Raw genomic sequence first — 17,553 nt, 5'->3', positions numbered from 1 at the left:
CCACCATCGTTAGAAGTCGGCTCGTCACAGGTATCCTCGTGGTTGGCGTAGCTAGAAGGGACGGTAGGAAAAGGAAGGGATGAATTTCGTCCCGGGCCTGCTAGCGGACTCATCAGTAAGGCTCGCTTAGCAGGCCCTGCCTCAGGCACTGGGGATACTACTGCAAAGACGGGAAGTTATATATATAGGAAACTGGGAGTTTCCCGAGGACTTGCGGGAAAGTCCTTGAAGGAATCCATCTAGTAGCGAGGGCGAGAATGATGGTCGCTACATGTTAAAGAGTACTTGGAACATAGGATGAAAGTGACCGCGTGCAAGGGATATTTATGTTGGTAACAAGTGCTAGAAACGAAAGTTTAGGAATGCATCCTGAGTGTTTTAAGAAAGTACTTGGTCCACAGGACACGTGGGAAATGCGTGGTTGAGGAAAAAAGAATGAGTATTGTATATCGTCAATAGGTCTTCCGCAATTGGCGACGGTTAATGACGAACCAAATTTCTTGAGGAACGTTGTGTTTATAGTGGACTGTATATTTTGTAATAGTTCCGGATAACTCTTCTGAACTCTTCGAATGTTATTTGCTGACTGACTGGTATTGACCAAATTAACTTGTGCGATGCACGATCTTTCGGAGCCCATGGTTTCCAAAGGGAAATCGGTTTTCCCATTGGTGGTTGACAGGACCGAGGGTGGGACCTCGGTCCCCAAAGAAGGGAGGACCGTCTTCCGTGACCAGGTCTGCCGGTGGAGGAAGCCTCTCCCTCAAAGGGGGTTGCTGGTGGGTCACCCGCACATTCGTGGTCCTTCCTGAAGAACCCGTTACTTTATGGCTCCGAAAGTCGCGGCATCGCACATGGCCTGGTCCCTTTCTTTGCAGGGCTATTGTCAGCCAAATCCTAAGCGCTGTTGCCTGCTTCCTAACATTAATGGCTAAAGAAAACCTCGTGTCCGGTGACCCGAGGGAAATAAAGAATTGTTTGAAAATGCATTGAAAATGAAGATAGAAAGGACACGGAACTTGAACTAAAACAGCAATTAGAATCTGGCTGCCAGAAGACCCTAACGGTCTTCTCAAACAAAGGGCCGAATGAACCGGCACGACATTCCAAGGCTTAACAAGTATGAAAGAAGAGAGGATGTTAGGTTTAAATAAGGGTGCAAGGGCACGGGTGTGCAATTTGAAATCAGAAGTCTTAAAGGTCGGTTGTAGGAAAGTTAGAGCATTGCCTACTTCCCATTCCATTTCATTATATCGGCATTCTATCAATAATATTTATTGTGTCTCTTAAGTAGTACAATATTTTTCAAGTTTATTCCTCCAAACACGATCTAAAATACATATGTACTTATCTTCCTAAAGATAAATTAATATGTCCCGTCTTACAGTTTCTTCATTTCTCGAGATACGTTAAAATTTTTAAAACTTCGCGTGTTTTTCATATTTTAAGTGAGTATTTAATAAAAAATTTCATAGAGATGTGAAGATAGTCTAATTTATTCTAACTCCAAGTGACATTTTGAACGTGATTCACCATGTTTCATTGTTTTATTAATTTTCTAATAACGAATAAGTCTAATTATAAATAATAAATAAGATGATGTACTAAATAAAGCTGATAACACACGGTTATAAAATTCACATTTATGTTTCATTATTGCTTTCGTCTATTTCGTTATATTTTACCGTTCTGCCAATCAATGAAGAAGTTCTTTGTTTCAGTAAATTCACGGTATCAATGAAAACTACCTATGAATAATTTTAAATTTACCGCAATTGAAGAAACGAATTTTCTTGCATCGCCAACGAATAATATATCGTTTCGTGTTGTCTAGCTATGCGATTGTACCTTACAGGATTTTAAATTGCAGGCCGACTGAATTCAGAAATTCTTATCGAGAGTTCCAACATTTCAGGTCCCATTGAAACTCGATGCATTGAAGTGCATTAAAATGGAGCTTGAATAAATTTAATAGACTTGTACTTATATCGCAATTACGGTATTGAGTGTCACTCAAATTCGTTCAGATATTTCTACATTGTGGAAATCAGGCGTTTATTTACTTCCTATATAAATTTATTACTAGAAAATATGCATGACTTCTGTCGTATCCGTTTAAATCTCACGAAAAACTCTCTTATTAGTTTTATATGAAGTTTGAAGTCTTTATGATTAGACCTTCTGGGTCTTTTAAGCAAGAAATTTTGATAAATTTGTAAACCGTAATTATTAATAAATGTGGAGCTAATATTTCACATTTTTTTCATATCTTTGATTCTCTCAATGTATTCTGTTTTTATTCTACTTATTTTATCCTATCTATTATATATATATTGTTTATTGTGTTACAAGTAAGTAGGTATAATGTATTTTTTATTTTGTAATCTTTATGTAATAAATAGAATAAAAAATAGATGATTTGTTGTTTTTCATGACACAAAAAAGTAAGCAACGAGAAATCGTTCGGCAATAAAGGTAATTAAATAAGCAATTTTGGCCTTCAATTCTTCTCTTCTACTTTATTAAAGTCATTAACATTTTTATACACTTTTATACGAAAGAATACATTCGATCTATTATATACGTTAGTGCGCAAACGTTAGGTCGTTCCATAATTAATGCACATTTTCTAAGATGTATCTTTAAACTATAAGAAAAATAGGAAATTTAATAGAGAATGTAAATAATATTGAAAGTGGAGAAAAATGCTAATTCATTACCCACAGATTAATTAATATACGAATTAGAGAAACTGTTCTAATTATGCAATAACCTAGTACATACCGATTCTATAATTCCATATAGCTATGTGCAATAAAATAATACTCACTTCATACTTGATAAATTTCAAAGTACAAATAGTAGGAGAAACTTTCTAGTGACGGTTGCTTAAGACATTCCAGAAAATAAATAAACAGAATAATATTTCTCTTTTTAATTCAGTATTCTTTACAAGTTAGCAATATTATATAGAATGAAGCAAGAAAGTAATCAATATCGTCATAATAACTACTTCGCATTGACATTAAATTTTAAGATATAATTTCGAGACATCAACACAATATGGTATTTAATGTCCAGCATGATGTTAGTATCATAATCTGGGACAATTTCGTAATAGTTTCCAACGGTCGGAAATATAATCATCGGAATACTCAGAAATGTTGCCACATCCCTTGCAATTCCATCTTTTTGTAGTTTCAATACTGGAATCTTATTAGTATCTAAGTAAATTACATTGATAATCTCGTTATTTGCATTTTTGAAATAATTCCTCTGTTAATTACACTTTTCTATACTATTATTTACTATTACTTAAACACATCTTACAAATTTACCTTACGCTTTAATAACTCGTCTAACTCGTCACGTGTTTTTCATGTCAGATCTTATAATTGTAAGCTATAGTAATCACGAGACCACAATTATATTTCACACGTTTCATCATGCACAAAATTCGAGGAATTTCTATAATTTTTGTGGAATTTTATCGTGGATAGAATAGGTATAGAGTGGTTAACTAAAGTTAAATACTACTTCAATGAATAATTTTTCATAATTAGATTATAGGAGTTACCTGGAATGAGAAGAACAAACAGCAATACAAGTAAGAGTACGTAAACATACTGGAAACATACTGTCTAGAATTAAAAAACAGTGAACATATAAAGAAAACAAAATTGTTGTGGAGACCAGTGCACTGTATACAAAAATGACAAAGATGTTTCAAGAAAATATGTTCTAAAATGTATAATAACGCGATTCAGGTTTCTTTTAGTCATGAAAAGTAGTATATATAATAGTCTATAATTAACACGATGCCTAGGCTTCTCCTCAAACGCAGTCAGTCAATTTTCCTAATTTTGATAAGCAATTTGAATATGTCGAAACCTGAATGTCGTTTATTTTATCTCCTTTATTGCTATCGCGATAGCATTTCAAATTCTAGAAATATAGCTGACACGACATTCGATATTAACACTAGGTTTACGGACGCTATCTGTATACCTATATCTACATATTTGACACCTGTCAAATTGACAAGTAAAGGAAACCACGTGTCTTTTTTCTTTAACGATTAGTTTAATTTAAATGAATTACAATATTAACAGTCTTAATATGAGTTAACTAAATCTGTTACCATCGTATAATTGGAGCAACCCATCCGTCAAATTGACGGGTTCCGTAAATCTAGTGTTAAGCACCTCCTGACGTTAGGAGGATTCTTCATGTTCATACTTATCGTACATATGACAAATTTTATATTCCGTGTATACCTACTTATCAGAAAAAATAATTTATCTTTCAATCTCGAATATCACAGTAATAATAATATTTGTCTGCGATTTCAGCCTCAACTCACAATACATGACTCGTCTGTAACGTATTTCGAGATTTTCCATCTCCAATAGTATTCCAGAAATAATCGCTCAACCGTAACGAATGTACCTGTCAAGAAAATCGCGCAATAAACGACGAAGATATACGTAACCCTAAATCATTCGAAAAGTTAATATTTCAATCACTAATTGGTATTCCAGTCGTACGTACCTTAATTGCTGTCCTCCATTCGTAATACCTGAAACGAATTGCACGCCAGTCGTCGAACGATCGCAGAACGAACAACTATTCGCATTCCAAGCACTAACGATTTACATCCCCTGTGTTACGTTTAAACGAACTCCACTTACTCGAATATCTCGTCCATACGACGTACTCTCGTCTTCCGACTATTTAAGTCGTTTTCATACGAGTCACGAGCGTTCCGCGAAGATCGATAGGGGTTCGTGAATTTTACATGTCGCGAAATAATAGAGGGGCCATTGAAAAATATCGGAATGACGAGCAAGTGAAACGACGTGAAAGAGTTTACGTCAATGGAAATTTTATTGCCGTGTCATGACGAACTCGTATCGGTGTCTCGAGAGAAATCCTGCAAGCGCGAGTCGAGCGTCCGTGAAATCCGCTCGTGACACGCGTGGAAACAGCGATTGACGCGATACCGCCTGCTAGAATACACTTGAAATGCAGGCAAGGTGGCGAAGAGTGAGTTTGCGTTGTGACAAGTGATGATAGACCGTGTAAAGTTACGATGCATTGCTATTCCATTCTTTCGCTACTGTATTACTATTGCTATTATTTCGCCAATTTGATCCGATAAGATGGTTGCCATGATAGAATTCGCACTGCGAAATGATTACTGAAATTGATTTATAGCTTTTTTATATTACATATATGTATTATTATTATTATCGCGTGTTACGTAATACTGTGTTATATTTATATATAATTATTTCGTTGACCAATATTTTTGCTTAATAATCGATGATATCGAATTTCATTTCCTATTATTGCTCAAGGGAAAACAAAAAGACACGGAGCACAGTGGAAGACGAATAAATCGTTATTATCCTATGCTTATTTTCTTTGAGAAACCAAAAGTAATCGCTAGAAAAAATGGTGGTAAAATAGAAACAAATTATTGAACGAAATAGCAATAGTAAAGACAATTGTGAAGCGCAAGTATCGCCATTTGATAACTTTCATTGGTTTGAATGTTTCATTCGTACTGTATTGCTTTAAATTTACGCATGGAATTTTAGAATATTGAAATTTAAAATTTATTTTCTAGTTCGTGCAGTAGTGACTACTTGCTAAAGTCTTTTCCAAACTTTTCCGATGACGAGTTGACAACTATTTTTAGAATTAATACACATACCGTGTATAGAAGTCATACATGAATTAATAATTAAAAATATTTTATTTCGTTCCAGCGTGTATCGTTTGACTTTGCATTTGACTTTGTAATTTTGCTCTCTAATATTTCGTAAGGTGTTACGTGGAAAACACATTATCTAATATTAACGAGGACTATTTTCGATTAATTATTCTTTTAGTTACGAAAAAAAAATAACACATTTTTGTTCATTTTTAGAACCAACCCCCATTTTTTTTAATAGTCTTTTTATTTTGTATAACATCATGTTACTGGGGAATATTTATCAAAACTAAATACCGTTGAACGAATACTATCTATTAATGAGTATATAAAAAAATTTAAAGTATCTGAGATACGTATTCGTTTAAAAAATAATTTACTCGATTTAAATTATTTACTTAAGAATTTATTTTTAATTTGACTTAAAAAAAAGAATTCGCAGTATTATTATAACGTTGGCTCTATATTTTGCTCTATATCAATTTACGAGACTGTGGTGACCCAAATACCATTATACCACTCGTCTCGATATTACCTATAATTAGAAACAATCCTATTCATTTGATACATACTTCTCCCCTATCACGCGCCATTATCCAAGCGTTTTTACGTTACAGTAACGTCAATAAAGTTGGGAGGGGTACTGTATAACCTGCAGAACTTAGTCGGAACAACGCTGGACTAACTACTATCTCGCTCCATTTCCTCTCCTTTCATTCCACATTTACTGTACCCTATTGTTTACCTTAAAGACAAAAAAATGGAAAGCTGTTTAAAACGTGTCTGAAAGTAGACAAAACACGCAGCAGAGTCGAAAAAAAAGGGACGTCATTCGCAAATAGCGACGAACGACCAGCTAATTCAGGATAGGCAGTAACGGACAAAAACCTTAATTTACGACCTCTTTTACTCATCCACTCCGGAGCTTATTAGGCGGTCTGGGGAAATTAATTTAGCCGGTAGTGCACGGCCATTCTAAACGAGTCCCCGCGAGGCAACAGTCCGAGAATCTTCGTCCTTGCTAGTTTGATACGGTTTCGCGACGGGGGAAACCTTGGGTCTCGTTACTCGGCTGAAATTCTCGACATTTTCCTCTAAATGTCCGTTTCGTGTTAATGAACGACCTATCTTCATATTTGCTGTCACCACGTGCACCGGCCGGAGCTCGTTTACGGAAGCTTGGCCAGCTACTCGCCGACTATGGCGACTCCGGAATTAATCGAGATCTCGCCAGCCTATCTTGTTATCCGAGTAAATTATGAATTCCTGGTAACTGCTCATCGGTGTGGCTCGTTTAAGAACCACTCCTTTCGTTTACTTCCAAACGCGCGGGGACAGGGATAAAAGGACGAAGGAACGAGACTCGGCAGCGCCATCTTTGCCACTGGCTATCTGATAAATTGAGAACGAAAATGGCGCCGCGGATATCGAGATTAGAAAGTGAACTTACGATCGAAAAATAGGACGATAAGGAACCAATCAACCGTTAATCGCGCAAATCTACCCGTTCGTGTTGCCTCCGAATACATTTCATTAAATTACATTGTCCAGCCTTGTTTCCCTTTTGATCGCGTGTCGAGATTGCGCGCTCATGTTCATGGTTCACCTGGGTAATGCTATTATTGTTCGTTACTATTCGTAACAAATCGAAAACGCTATCGATGTAGAAACGATTAAGAGTGGCAGCAGAAGTTAAATGCTTTTGAACCAGGCAAATTAGTTGCTTTCAAAATGTTGGAGATCGGAAGTTCGGTTGAGCGATGAAGAATCGTTTCAAGCTTCTCGTTAATAACAACAGATTTCTTTTTGAATTATTCAAGATTTTTCGGAATTATTCTGGAAACAGTATCTTTTAAGTGTCCCTCGTTGATCTCTTTTAATGTAACGAATCATTGTTTTTAACATTCACGATTGTTTCATTAATTTTCTGTATGTACTTTGGTAGTTCAAGTCATTTGCATTTCAATAACGCTTTTTGTGCAGGTAGTGAAAGTAGATACATCGGTTTACTGACGTTTCAGCTATGTATTCATATACTTATATGCGAATTATCAATTAAACTTTTTATAAGGTAGTATAGATAATTAGATATATTAGTGAAAAACAAAAATAATCAGATATGTATATACGAAATAGGCGATAAAAATAATCTGTAAAATAAATAAAATTATTGAACTAATTAGAAGAAATGGGCAATCACAAATATAATCAAAAGTGCAGGAATATAGCACATTCCTGTTTATTTTCTTTGTTTAATCAAATCGCTGAAATTTTTCAATTCAATAATCCAATTTTTTAATAATTTAATTTAAAAGTTTAATTTCTAACGAATATTTAAAAAGCCTCTTTTTGTAAGAAATATTTTGAGCTATATACTCTGTTCTAGCTTCATCATTTGTTCTTTCGCATTCGTGATCAGTCATATACAGATCGATATTAAAGTTAACAAAGTCCTTGACAAAGTACCTTATGGTAATATTTTCTCTCGGCGACATTCTTTGTCATACAAATATTTTTAAAGCAAGAACAGTGAATCGATACTCAACGAATATTGCAAAAAATGTGAAAAATATTTTAAAAAATATGTAAAGAATTTTGAAAGTACAATAATTTTCTTTATCTTTACTTACCTTATTTAATATCGAAGCAGTAATAAAATTTTCTCGAAACAACGATAGCTAAAGAAAGATATACGAGCCATTCACGGATAAGGGTAATCGACTCCCCTTTTCGAATTTTGAAAAATTTTATTACCATAGCACACGATCCACGCTTGACTATCGATGTTTCACATAAATTTGAATTTCATCAATTTGTAGAACGCGTGGGTCATATATGGCGTAATTTTAAATGTACAATGATTTTACGCTAGATAAGGCAAATAGAGGAAAAGGTTTCTCGTGGAAAGCATCACGAAGTTTCACTCTTCGTCCTCGTAAAACACAGCACGAAAAATGTAACGAGAAAGTCAGAAAACAAGATCGATATCTTCAGATTGGACCTCTATTTTCCCGGGCTAACAGATCGCGTTACATTTTCGTAGAAAATGAATAGTCGCAAATCATCTGAAGATGGCAGCAGCCCCATCGGAGTCAGCTCGTCGTTATTCTTTCTGTTATTTATAGGACCACGATCACCCCTATAACCTCCTCGGTCTGGCTTTTAGGATATTCTTCCTGTTGATATACAGGGTTATAGGAGAAACTACAACGAAATATAGCTTGTCTCCGCATAAAGGTAAAACTCACGTCGAATGCAAATGACACCCGATTCGTTTCTTCTTTGCTCGCCAGTAGACGCGTACATACGTATACGTAGTACGGCAAACACGAAACATTTAACATGTCTATTTCGCTGCTCTTTTTACAGCGTATTTTTACAGCGTACAACGTATTCGTTCATCCGAATTTCTGCTATTGCGTTGCAACGCGGAAGGAATAACGGGATCGCGTTTGGATAGTGGGATGAAATAACTGAGAACTGGTAGTTACAAATCCATGACTCGTTTATTAAGAAATACTGTATTGTTCCGACAATCGCGAAATGGTGGTACGAACATAATGCTTCTTCAAGCTACGAACGCTTCGACCCAATCGTGCCGGAGATGTCGACGGTGGATCGAAGTCGCGCGACATCACCGAAGAATTAGCGGTTCACGAGATGGAGCGTGCGTTCGATGCGTCGAGTAAATCCACCGTTCTCCGTCACGTCGCATCGTTTCTCGTGCCCCGCGGCTGACTTTAGGCGCGCGCCTAGTTAAATACGATTCTCTCGTGATAAAACAACGCACACAAACGCTTAAGAGAAGCAAGTACAACATCAAGGTTTCATTGGTTTCTTTCATTTCCTTTCATTCGAATCATCTTTACATTGCAGGATTACCCTGTCGATCATCTCCCTCTCTCGTTTCGCGGTCACGCCAGCTCGAGCCACTCGCCACCACCGACCAAATGCCAATCGTGCCGGAGACCGTGAAATTTCGCGGACCGAGTAATTAAACGACCGTTCGGAGTGCAGTCGTTCGAGGCGAGCATCTGCCCGCCTCGGCCTGCCTCAGCCTGCACGGAGACCGGACTCTGTGTTTCGACGCGAACGCTCGCTTCCGGTCCACGAACGAATCCCCGCGGAACGCGTGACGTGAGATCGCTATGGCATCGAGGAGTCCCATTTTCCCGTGACGTCCAAATCCTTCGCGTGATACGACAGAGAGAAGACGCGGACAAAGAGACAGACACAGAGACAAAGTGGATCGCTCACTGCGGTACATATCGATGCTCCCTTCTCTTCTCGGCCCGGCTCCTCTATCGGACGAATATCGCGATAACGGAACGAGTCATCCGTCGACGGAGATCGGTGGTTGGTTGAAAAGATCTCTGCGACTTGGACAGAGCTCGATCGGTCGCCGGGATTGTGTGCAGGCGAGCGACGTCTCAGCCCAGCAGGAAGAGCAGGGAGCTGCGTTCCGGTCGCTTGTCACGCAGCCGTCTTTCGCTGGGTCGTTCGGGTCCCATCCTACCGGTTCCTCAGCAACTCGGCGCAGACCATCAGCACGAGCAGATGCAGCGAGAAATAGAGCTGCGGTGTAGATGGACCCGTGGATGCGAGGGCGTAGGCGTACAGCGAGTAGCACTCTCTGTAGGACTTGGGGTTCAGCCGAGTGACCGTGCAGTAGTGGTGAAGGGCGCAGGCCTCGTTCAGTGGTCCTCCGCAGCCCCAAATTTGTTCCACTTCCCGCGGCAACGAGACCGTGTTCGCCGCGTAGTATCTGTGGGAATATAAGCGGCCGCGTGCGCGGAAAGATAATCAGCCGGTGGTGCTGGCTAGGCCGCGGCTCTGAGAGACGCGAGCCACCGTATCGGGACAGTCATTAGCATCGTAATGACGCGATTGCGTTGAAAAGGGTAGACAGTTATCAGCGTCAACCGGCTCGAGGAATTATCGTGCCGGATAATTGCTCGAGAAATATGGAAATTATTAATGCAATAACGGCCTGGCGTATACAGCGCGATAGATACAGCGGAGTTACCTCTCGCGATCGCCCTATCGGATCACGTAAACGTTGCAGCGATGCGCCAAGCGCATTCTCGCCATCATCCACAACGGGTATTATAGAGTACGGGTGCGCTGCAGCGCTGCGTGGTCGCGTAACTTTGTCACGAGCAACTTACGTCAGTCATCCGTTAACAGCCGCTCCCGGGTGGAAGAGTTTTCAAGGTCCCTCGTGCGGTATCGCGCGTTTCACGCGATCGCGATGGCAGGGTAGAGTGCGAGGTAGCTCGAACGCGAAATTAAAGCGAAATTAAATTACGGGGCTCACCGTGAAATTGAATGTTTTTGCCAAGTTCCGAAGAATTTGATGGACTTAATGGACGTAGCAGCTCAAGTGTTTTGAATGTGAAAAGTGCTGCTTTCGATTAGGATCAACGTCCCATTTTAGTCATGGAAAATTTAAGAGATGCACTTTTTTACCCTGAGTAAATTAATGTACATAGTTGAACTACTTTTTTCGATTACCCTCGCTTCTAAAAATGCGAGTAACATACCGAGTGAACGATTTAACTTTGCCACCTAAAATCACGTATAAAGTGTTTGCTGTGCGGGAAAATGCTTTAAACGAAGGTTGGTCGGTTTTAACAGCGACATGCAAAGTAGTAATTAATTTTCCGTTATTTCGCTTTCTGGAGAGATACGAAGGTTATCTTGTGTTCTTTGACAGTGACGTGTAACATTTCACCATGCGACTCAAGAGAACGGAAAATATTATTCGATTAAAGTATATCTTAGTAGTTAGTAACTTTAGTAACATCTATTTATTCCTCATTTCGAATTGCATGGTCAAATATCACATTATTACAGTTAAAAATTGTGGATTAAAAATATGTCTGGAATGGAAAAAGCGAAATAGCGAGCGAAATAACAAGAAATTATTACTTTATAATACGCTCTTGATACGAAATAATTTTTATCCGAAACATTCTACCATGTAAAAGATATCTCTAAATACTTTTAAAAGCGATCTCTGATAACAGAATTAAACGAGTCACTCGGTATATAATTTATCTGTTTTCGATAAACGTAATACAAAGTAGAAAATAATAATGATGTAATTGTGCAATAAAAAATAATCGTAAAAGTAAGAACATACGACACGGAAACGTTGGCACTGTCGACTCGCGTTAAATAAGTATAATAACGTACAAGTTCTCGTACAACTCGTGTTTCCTTACGGTTTCAATTTAACTTAAAAGTTGACTTCCTATGAAACGGTTATTGCGCAGGAACACATAAAAGCGTGTAATATCGTCTGAAATAAATTTTGTCAATAATACAGGAGATTAAATAAATATAGATACAATCGGTGTTATAGAACAAGATAGTTTCATACTGTACTACTTTCGGACTAAGTTATAAAAATGATTCCACGTTATGTACTACGGCAGTATCCGCTTAGCTCCAACAATTTTTCCCCTAACTGCTTCCCCGTGTACCCATAAGTTCCTGGATTTGGTTTCACACTACAGTTGCACAATCCGTGAGATATATATATATACTAGTATACTAAAGTACTCGAATTCTTACATTTGCTACGCTTAACAGGTAAAGTATTTAAGATAAACTCAAATGTTTGAGAACGATATGACGTCTTCCGATACGATGGAATGCAACGTGCTTTCTAGACCCATGAAATGTTGTGATATAAATGGTCGTCATAGTGAATCTTATAAATAAAATCGTTATAACACTAATAAGAAAATCACGATTTCGTAACGATACTATAATTAAATCATTCTTTAAACAAGTGATTCTTTCTTGCGATGTAGGTGTATATTTTGTTGTAGAGAATATCAATTTAAAAAATTTACGGTTACACTAATAAAAGAGATATTAATAATCTTCGTATATTTTCGCTGCGTTCAGCTAAAGAAATATCAATAATGTCAAAATGTATTCGACAACGTATTAAAATATTTTATTAATCAATTATGACTTCGAATATTATTATATATTGCGTTGAAATACTTGTGTTATCCATCAATGGTCCACGTTTGTAAATATGCAAGTATTACTATATAAATACTGTATGCCTCAACAATTTTTTACACCACATTCAATATTCGATATTTACTTTACCTTCATTTATTTACCTTTACTTAAACAATCCAAGATAAGAAAATGAAATAACAAAAATGAATTATTCCATTGTATGCTCTTTTTCATAGCAAGCAACATTCGTTTGAAATATTCTTTTATACGATATATTTTGTTGTAAGAATTTGGGTAAAATAATTAAATGACTCACCCTGTATGTCGTTAAATTAATTTCCAGTTTTAGTAATACGATCTGAAGACTTCCCTTTGGTGATACAATGTACAGTATATTGTTTCAAACACTTCCGTTTAACGTGCATATTTCAGTTGCTAAAAGCAGCAAATGTAATCATTCACATACCTTCATGTGTGAGTGTATACCGGGTGATTCACTTTCGAGTGGATTTAATGATAGTGTCGCAATTTAAACATCGCATCAAATACTCGTTTACTCAATTTCATTTCACAGGGTCGAAATTGGCCTCTAGTGTCACGGTAAAATATATCGATAAATCATATGCAATACAAACACAGGATTATCGTTGCAGTGTTTACGCGATAACGTGCCTTTGAGTACTAGCGAAGGAATCGTCCAGTAATACTGGAATAAATAAACTCAATGCAAACTCATCGGTGATGAGGCATTCAAATGCAATATCCAAGTATTAATCCTTTGCACTCGACGATTTTTTCGTTACAGAAGAATAGTAATTCGAAGACCTTCTGTCATAGAGTCGACGATATTTTTAAAATGGTAAATGAGAAATCATATGCAAATTAAGACAGAATTATTTTTCTTCTACATTCCACACATCGTTAGGTAATTTTAAATTTGATATATTAATTAACGTCGATCTTTAGAATCTGATTATATGGTGACTAAGAGTGACCTCTCGAGTGCAAAGGGTTAATAATCAATTTTGACGAAATGTACGGAAGATATAGTTTTTAAAATAATATTTGTCCTGCTTTTTTCTGCTTAGTAAGTAAAAACAACTAAACTAATTAATTACAAAATATCAATATTTAATACATTTTTTAACAAATTTATACTTTGGAAAACCACTGATATAGAGAAAATTGTCATTAAAATTTTAACGTTAAAATAATTTTGACATATTATATTTTTCTTCGCATTCAATTATTTTCAAGAAAATGAGAAGAATATATTTTTCAGTTCCAATTGTCACAGATATTTTCACCTCCAAAATGTGTATAATTGTTAATAAAAGGAAAGAAAAAAATTAATCCAATATTTTTTCGATAACAATGTCGTCCGTAAAATTTGTTAAAATCGATTATTAATACTTGGAAAACTACCCTTTCGAAATACGAATATATTTCTCCTGTCTGCTGCAACGATAAAGTACCGAGCAGTTGTAGCTAAACGGACGCTATTATAGTGGGGAAAGTAAGTGAATCGAGAGAATAATATACGTGTAAATTAATTTAATCCTTTGCACTTCATAGGCGTGACTAGAGTGATGTATGTGCATACTTTGTAGCACAACTTCATAGGCACCCCTGTGGCAATATATGTACATATTTTGCACTATAACTCCATAAGCGCCGTTACGACAACATCCATAATATGAATCATAATTGACCGTTACTTCAATGACATGATCGCAGTTCGTTTCAGTACTTCGCGAGTGATGCGAGAACAATTGCTTGTGTTATTTAGTACATTAACGTTATTCTTCATCGTTAAACATGTGGATAGAAAATTATTTTTATTCAATTATATAACGATATAGAAGCCGTTTATTTTGAAAATGGCCTAAGTCCATTTATACATAAATTGAGATGTTTATTACTGATAATGTCCGAAGGCAGTGATGAATGTAATTTTAATTAATTAGTATTTAACAAGTTAACCTCAGCTTTTGGACAATTGCTTTAGTTGAATAATAAGTACGTTTAATTAATGCAGTTAACAAAAATTTGCGCAATATACATACTTACAGTTAAATATAAAACTTAAAATTTAATATTAAATTTTAGAAATTATTTCACCCATGGGGAAAAACAAAACGACCGGAACATCATGATTTCTTCAAATCTCTTTCATACACACAAAATGTAGATGAGCAGTAAATTGTTTTATAATTTATATAGTTAAAAAATGTTTTGAATCGCATAAATAATGTTTTTGAAGTGTTATAAAGATATATAAAATAAATTGCGTATTGTTTTTTTCAATTTGAAGCATCTTAAATTATGTTGAATGGATTTGGGCTCCAAATTTTATAAGGAATCTGGTTGTTAATTTTGAGTGTCCTAACTCCATTCTTGGTAAGAAAACGCATACTATTCACTTAATAATTGTCATTATTTTAATAGGAACTATAAATTTAACTCCTTTAGATACACTTTAGCAGTATGACTCATTTGTATCCTGTACGTATATTTTTAATTGCATTGAAACAGCTCCCTAAATATCTCAATTTAAGTATAAATGGACTTAGGCCACTTTCAAAATAAACGGCTCATATAAATAATTTATGAAATATCATAGTAGACGGTAAGTCAGCAATGGTAGAGAAAAGATTGTTAGAAATATTTGAATTATTTATAAAAGAAGAAAATGAAGTACGAGTTATCGAAGGTGGCATTAATAATATCATTATTTCCACAAAAAAAAGAAATGGAAATTTAGCAGCTAGAAAAGTTCATAAAAAACGAAAAAAATTGAAAATTGTGAGTTTTAAAGTATTACGTGGAAAAATAATATTCTATAACAAATAAATTAATAGCATAATTTCCAGAAATATAATAGTGAGCGAGTTATTTATTTCCCAAGTCGATTAACTTCGCGAAACAAAAAGTAGATATTACATCAAATATAAAGAATCGAGTATCGATCAAGTACTTTGATATAAAAGTTTTGCAAAATTCCAAAAACGAAGTTAATCGCTTTGATCCATAAACAGCTCGAATATTAACAACTTTTTACTTTCACCAGCGATTTCAGAAAAGACTCTTGTTGATTGATCATACTATAAAGTTGGTTGAGGTGTAAAGGGCTAATTAATAATTATCGATTTTTTATTTATAATTTTCAACAAATTTCACTCCTTTGAAAGTTTCTTATAAACAGCGAGGGTTTGTCAAATTTTTTATTAATCGTAGAGGCATTTTTAACTTTGAAACCTTTAACATCATCGAGATCTCGATTAAAAGTTTGAGAAAAATTATGAGCTAAAATAAAGAATCATGTTATTGTAATAATAATAATTTTACTTTCATATCCAATCGACGCGAAATATTAACTAAATTGAAAGAAAAATAAATTTGTCAATCAAAGTAATTTTAATAAGTGACAAAAGTAATTCTAATAATAGAGCGAGGTTAATCTTTCCTCATATTTTAATAAATTCTTATCAAACATTTTTAATTATAAATATTTGATAATTATTATAAATATTTCTCAAAACGATAGTAGAATTCAACGAAATTCCCAAAAACAGAAATCGAAGAAAACAATTAAAACTTGTCATCTTTCGATCGTAACGATATTCCTCTATTTTCATAGGAGTCTTTCAAAATGTATCCTGCGGTGTCCACCAACGTGCAAAATTTAGTTATAAAATACGCGTACCACGCAGCAGCAAGAAAATCAAAGAACGGGGAAAAACGGGAATAGTGAAAATACGTGAAGCAAATGTTTCATTTTTTCCGAGCAAATGCTCGAACCCAAGGGGCGAAGGGAACGAAAGGGTGTTCGATACCAGCAAACTCGGATGATCGATGATCCCTGTCCACGATACGATCGCGGTCACGTATTCCAGTGGACGGATGGAAAAATTTGTCGGTCGATCCGTTTACGTACCTGACGAAAGCGTGATCATTGAATTGCGTGAATCGGTCGGCCAGGTCGTGAAGAGTGATCGCCGTAATTTCCTGAAGGTCGTAGTACTCAAGCAGAGAGTACTCGACCAACCAGTTTGCCGTGCCGATTGAATTCGCATCCGGCAGATTAAGATAGTACTGCGTATAATCCAGCACCTGAATACGACAGAACAGAGGAGAGGATGGGTCTCCGAATCCTATATATATTCTCGTCTCTTTCAATCGAGAAGTCGCATAAATAAAGACTGTCGCGTTGGCTGGACAGAGATTATAAATGGTGCCGCACGGCGGCGCGTCGATCGCTGCTACTTACCTGACCAGTGGTAGTCTCGAACTTGTACAGTCTTAGACCTGGATTGCTGGGCCCACCGAGACTGTTGGGTGATATACTGGGTGCCATCATTATCCATGACACCGGCAGACCTAGCCACACAAACGTCACCATGTCTCAAAATCGATTATTCGTCGAATTCCTTCCGCGTTTCGCAATGTATGCACATGCTCGTGGTCGAACAAGTAGCGTGTGGCCGTAAGCGAACGTAAAACGGTTAGGAACGTTTTAAAAGCGCGCCGAACTCGCTGACGTGACCGATAAAGCGGACTGTAAAACGACTGAAAAGTATTCTGGCTACTGAACGACACATGCGGAGAATTTATTGATTATCGTTCGTGGTCTCGGCCATTTCGATGAAGGAACGAGGCAAAAAATGTGAGTCGAGCATGACCGAATGGACCTGCACAGCGGCGTAAAATCCAACCGTCCTACGTTCGTATGTATCTATACAGTCGTTTCTCCCACGAGAATATCTCACTTTCGACAATTTATTCGACAATCTAAGTTTCCTTTCTCGGTCGATTATTATCTCGGCACTCGCGAAATTACAATTGTATAC

General features: G+C 36.4%; 1 protein-coding gene across 1 annotated transcript in view; it reads right to left on the bottom strand.

Annotated features, from left to right (window-relative positions):
- Positions 1–9,981: 9,981 nt before the first annotated feature.
- LOC108547994 (acid sphingomyelinase-like phosphodiesterase 3a) overlaps positions 9,982–17,553 on the bottom strand; it is a 103,845-nt gene continuing 96,273 nt past the window's right edge. Inside the window, exons 8-10 of the mRNA XM_017900746.1 lie at positions 16,974–17,083; positions 16,641–16,816; positions 9,982–10,484 (exon numbers count right to left, since the gene is read on the bottom strand). Of these exons, the coding sequence (XP_017756235.1) occupies positions 10,232–10,484; positions 16,641–16,816; positions 16,974–17,083 (539 nt within the window). The 3' untranslated portion in view covers positions 9,982–10,231. The remainder of the gene's footprint in view (positions 10,485–16,640; positions 16,817–16,973; positions 17,084–17,553) is intronic.

This window comes from Eufriesea mexicana, unplaced genomic scaffold (genome assembly GCF_001483705.2).
Source record: "Eufriesea mexicana isolate 0111107269 unplaced genomic scaffold, ASM148370v2 scaffold1357, whole genome shotgun sequence".
NCBI lineage: Eukaryota > Metazoa > Arthropoda > Insecta > Hymenoptera > Apidae > Eufriesea > Eufriesea mexicana.
The sequence above is the reverse complement of the archived record's forward strand: the minus strand, read 5'-3'. Positions and strand labels throughout refer to the sequence as shown.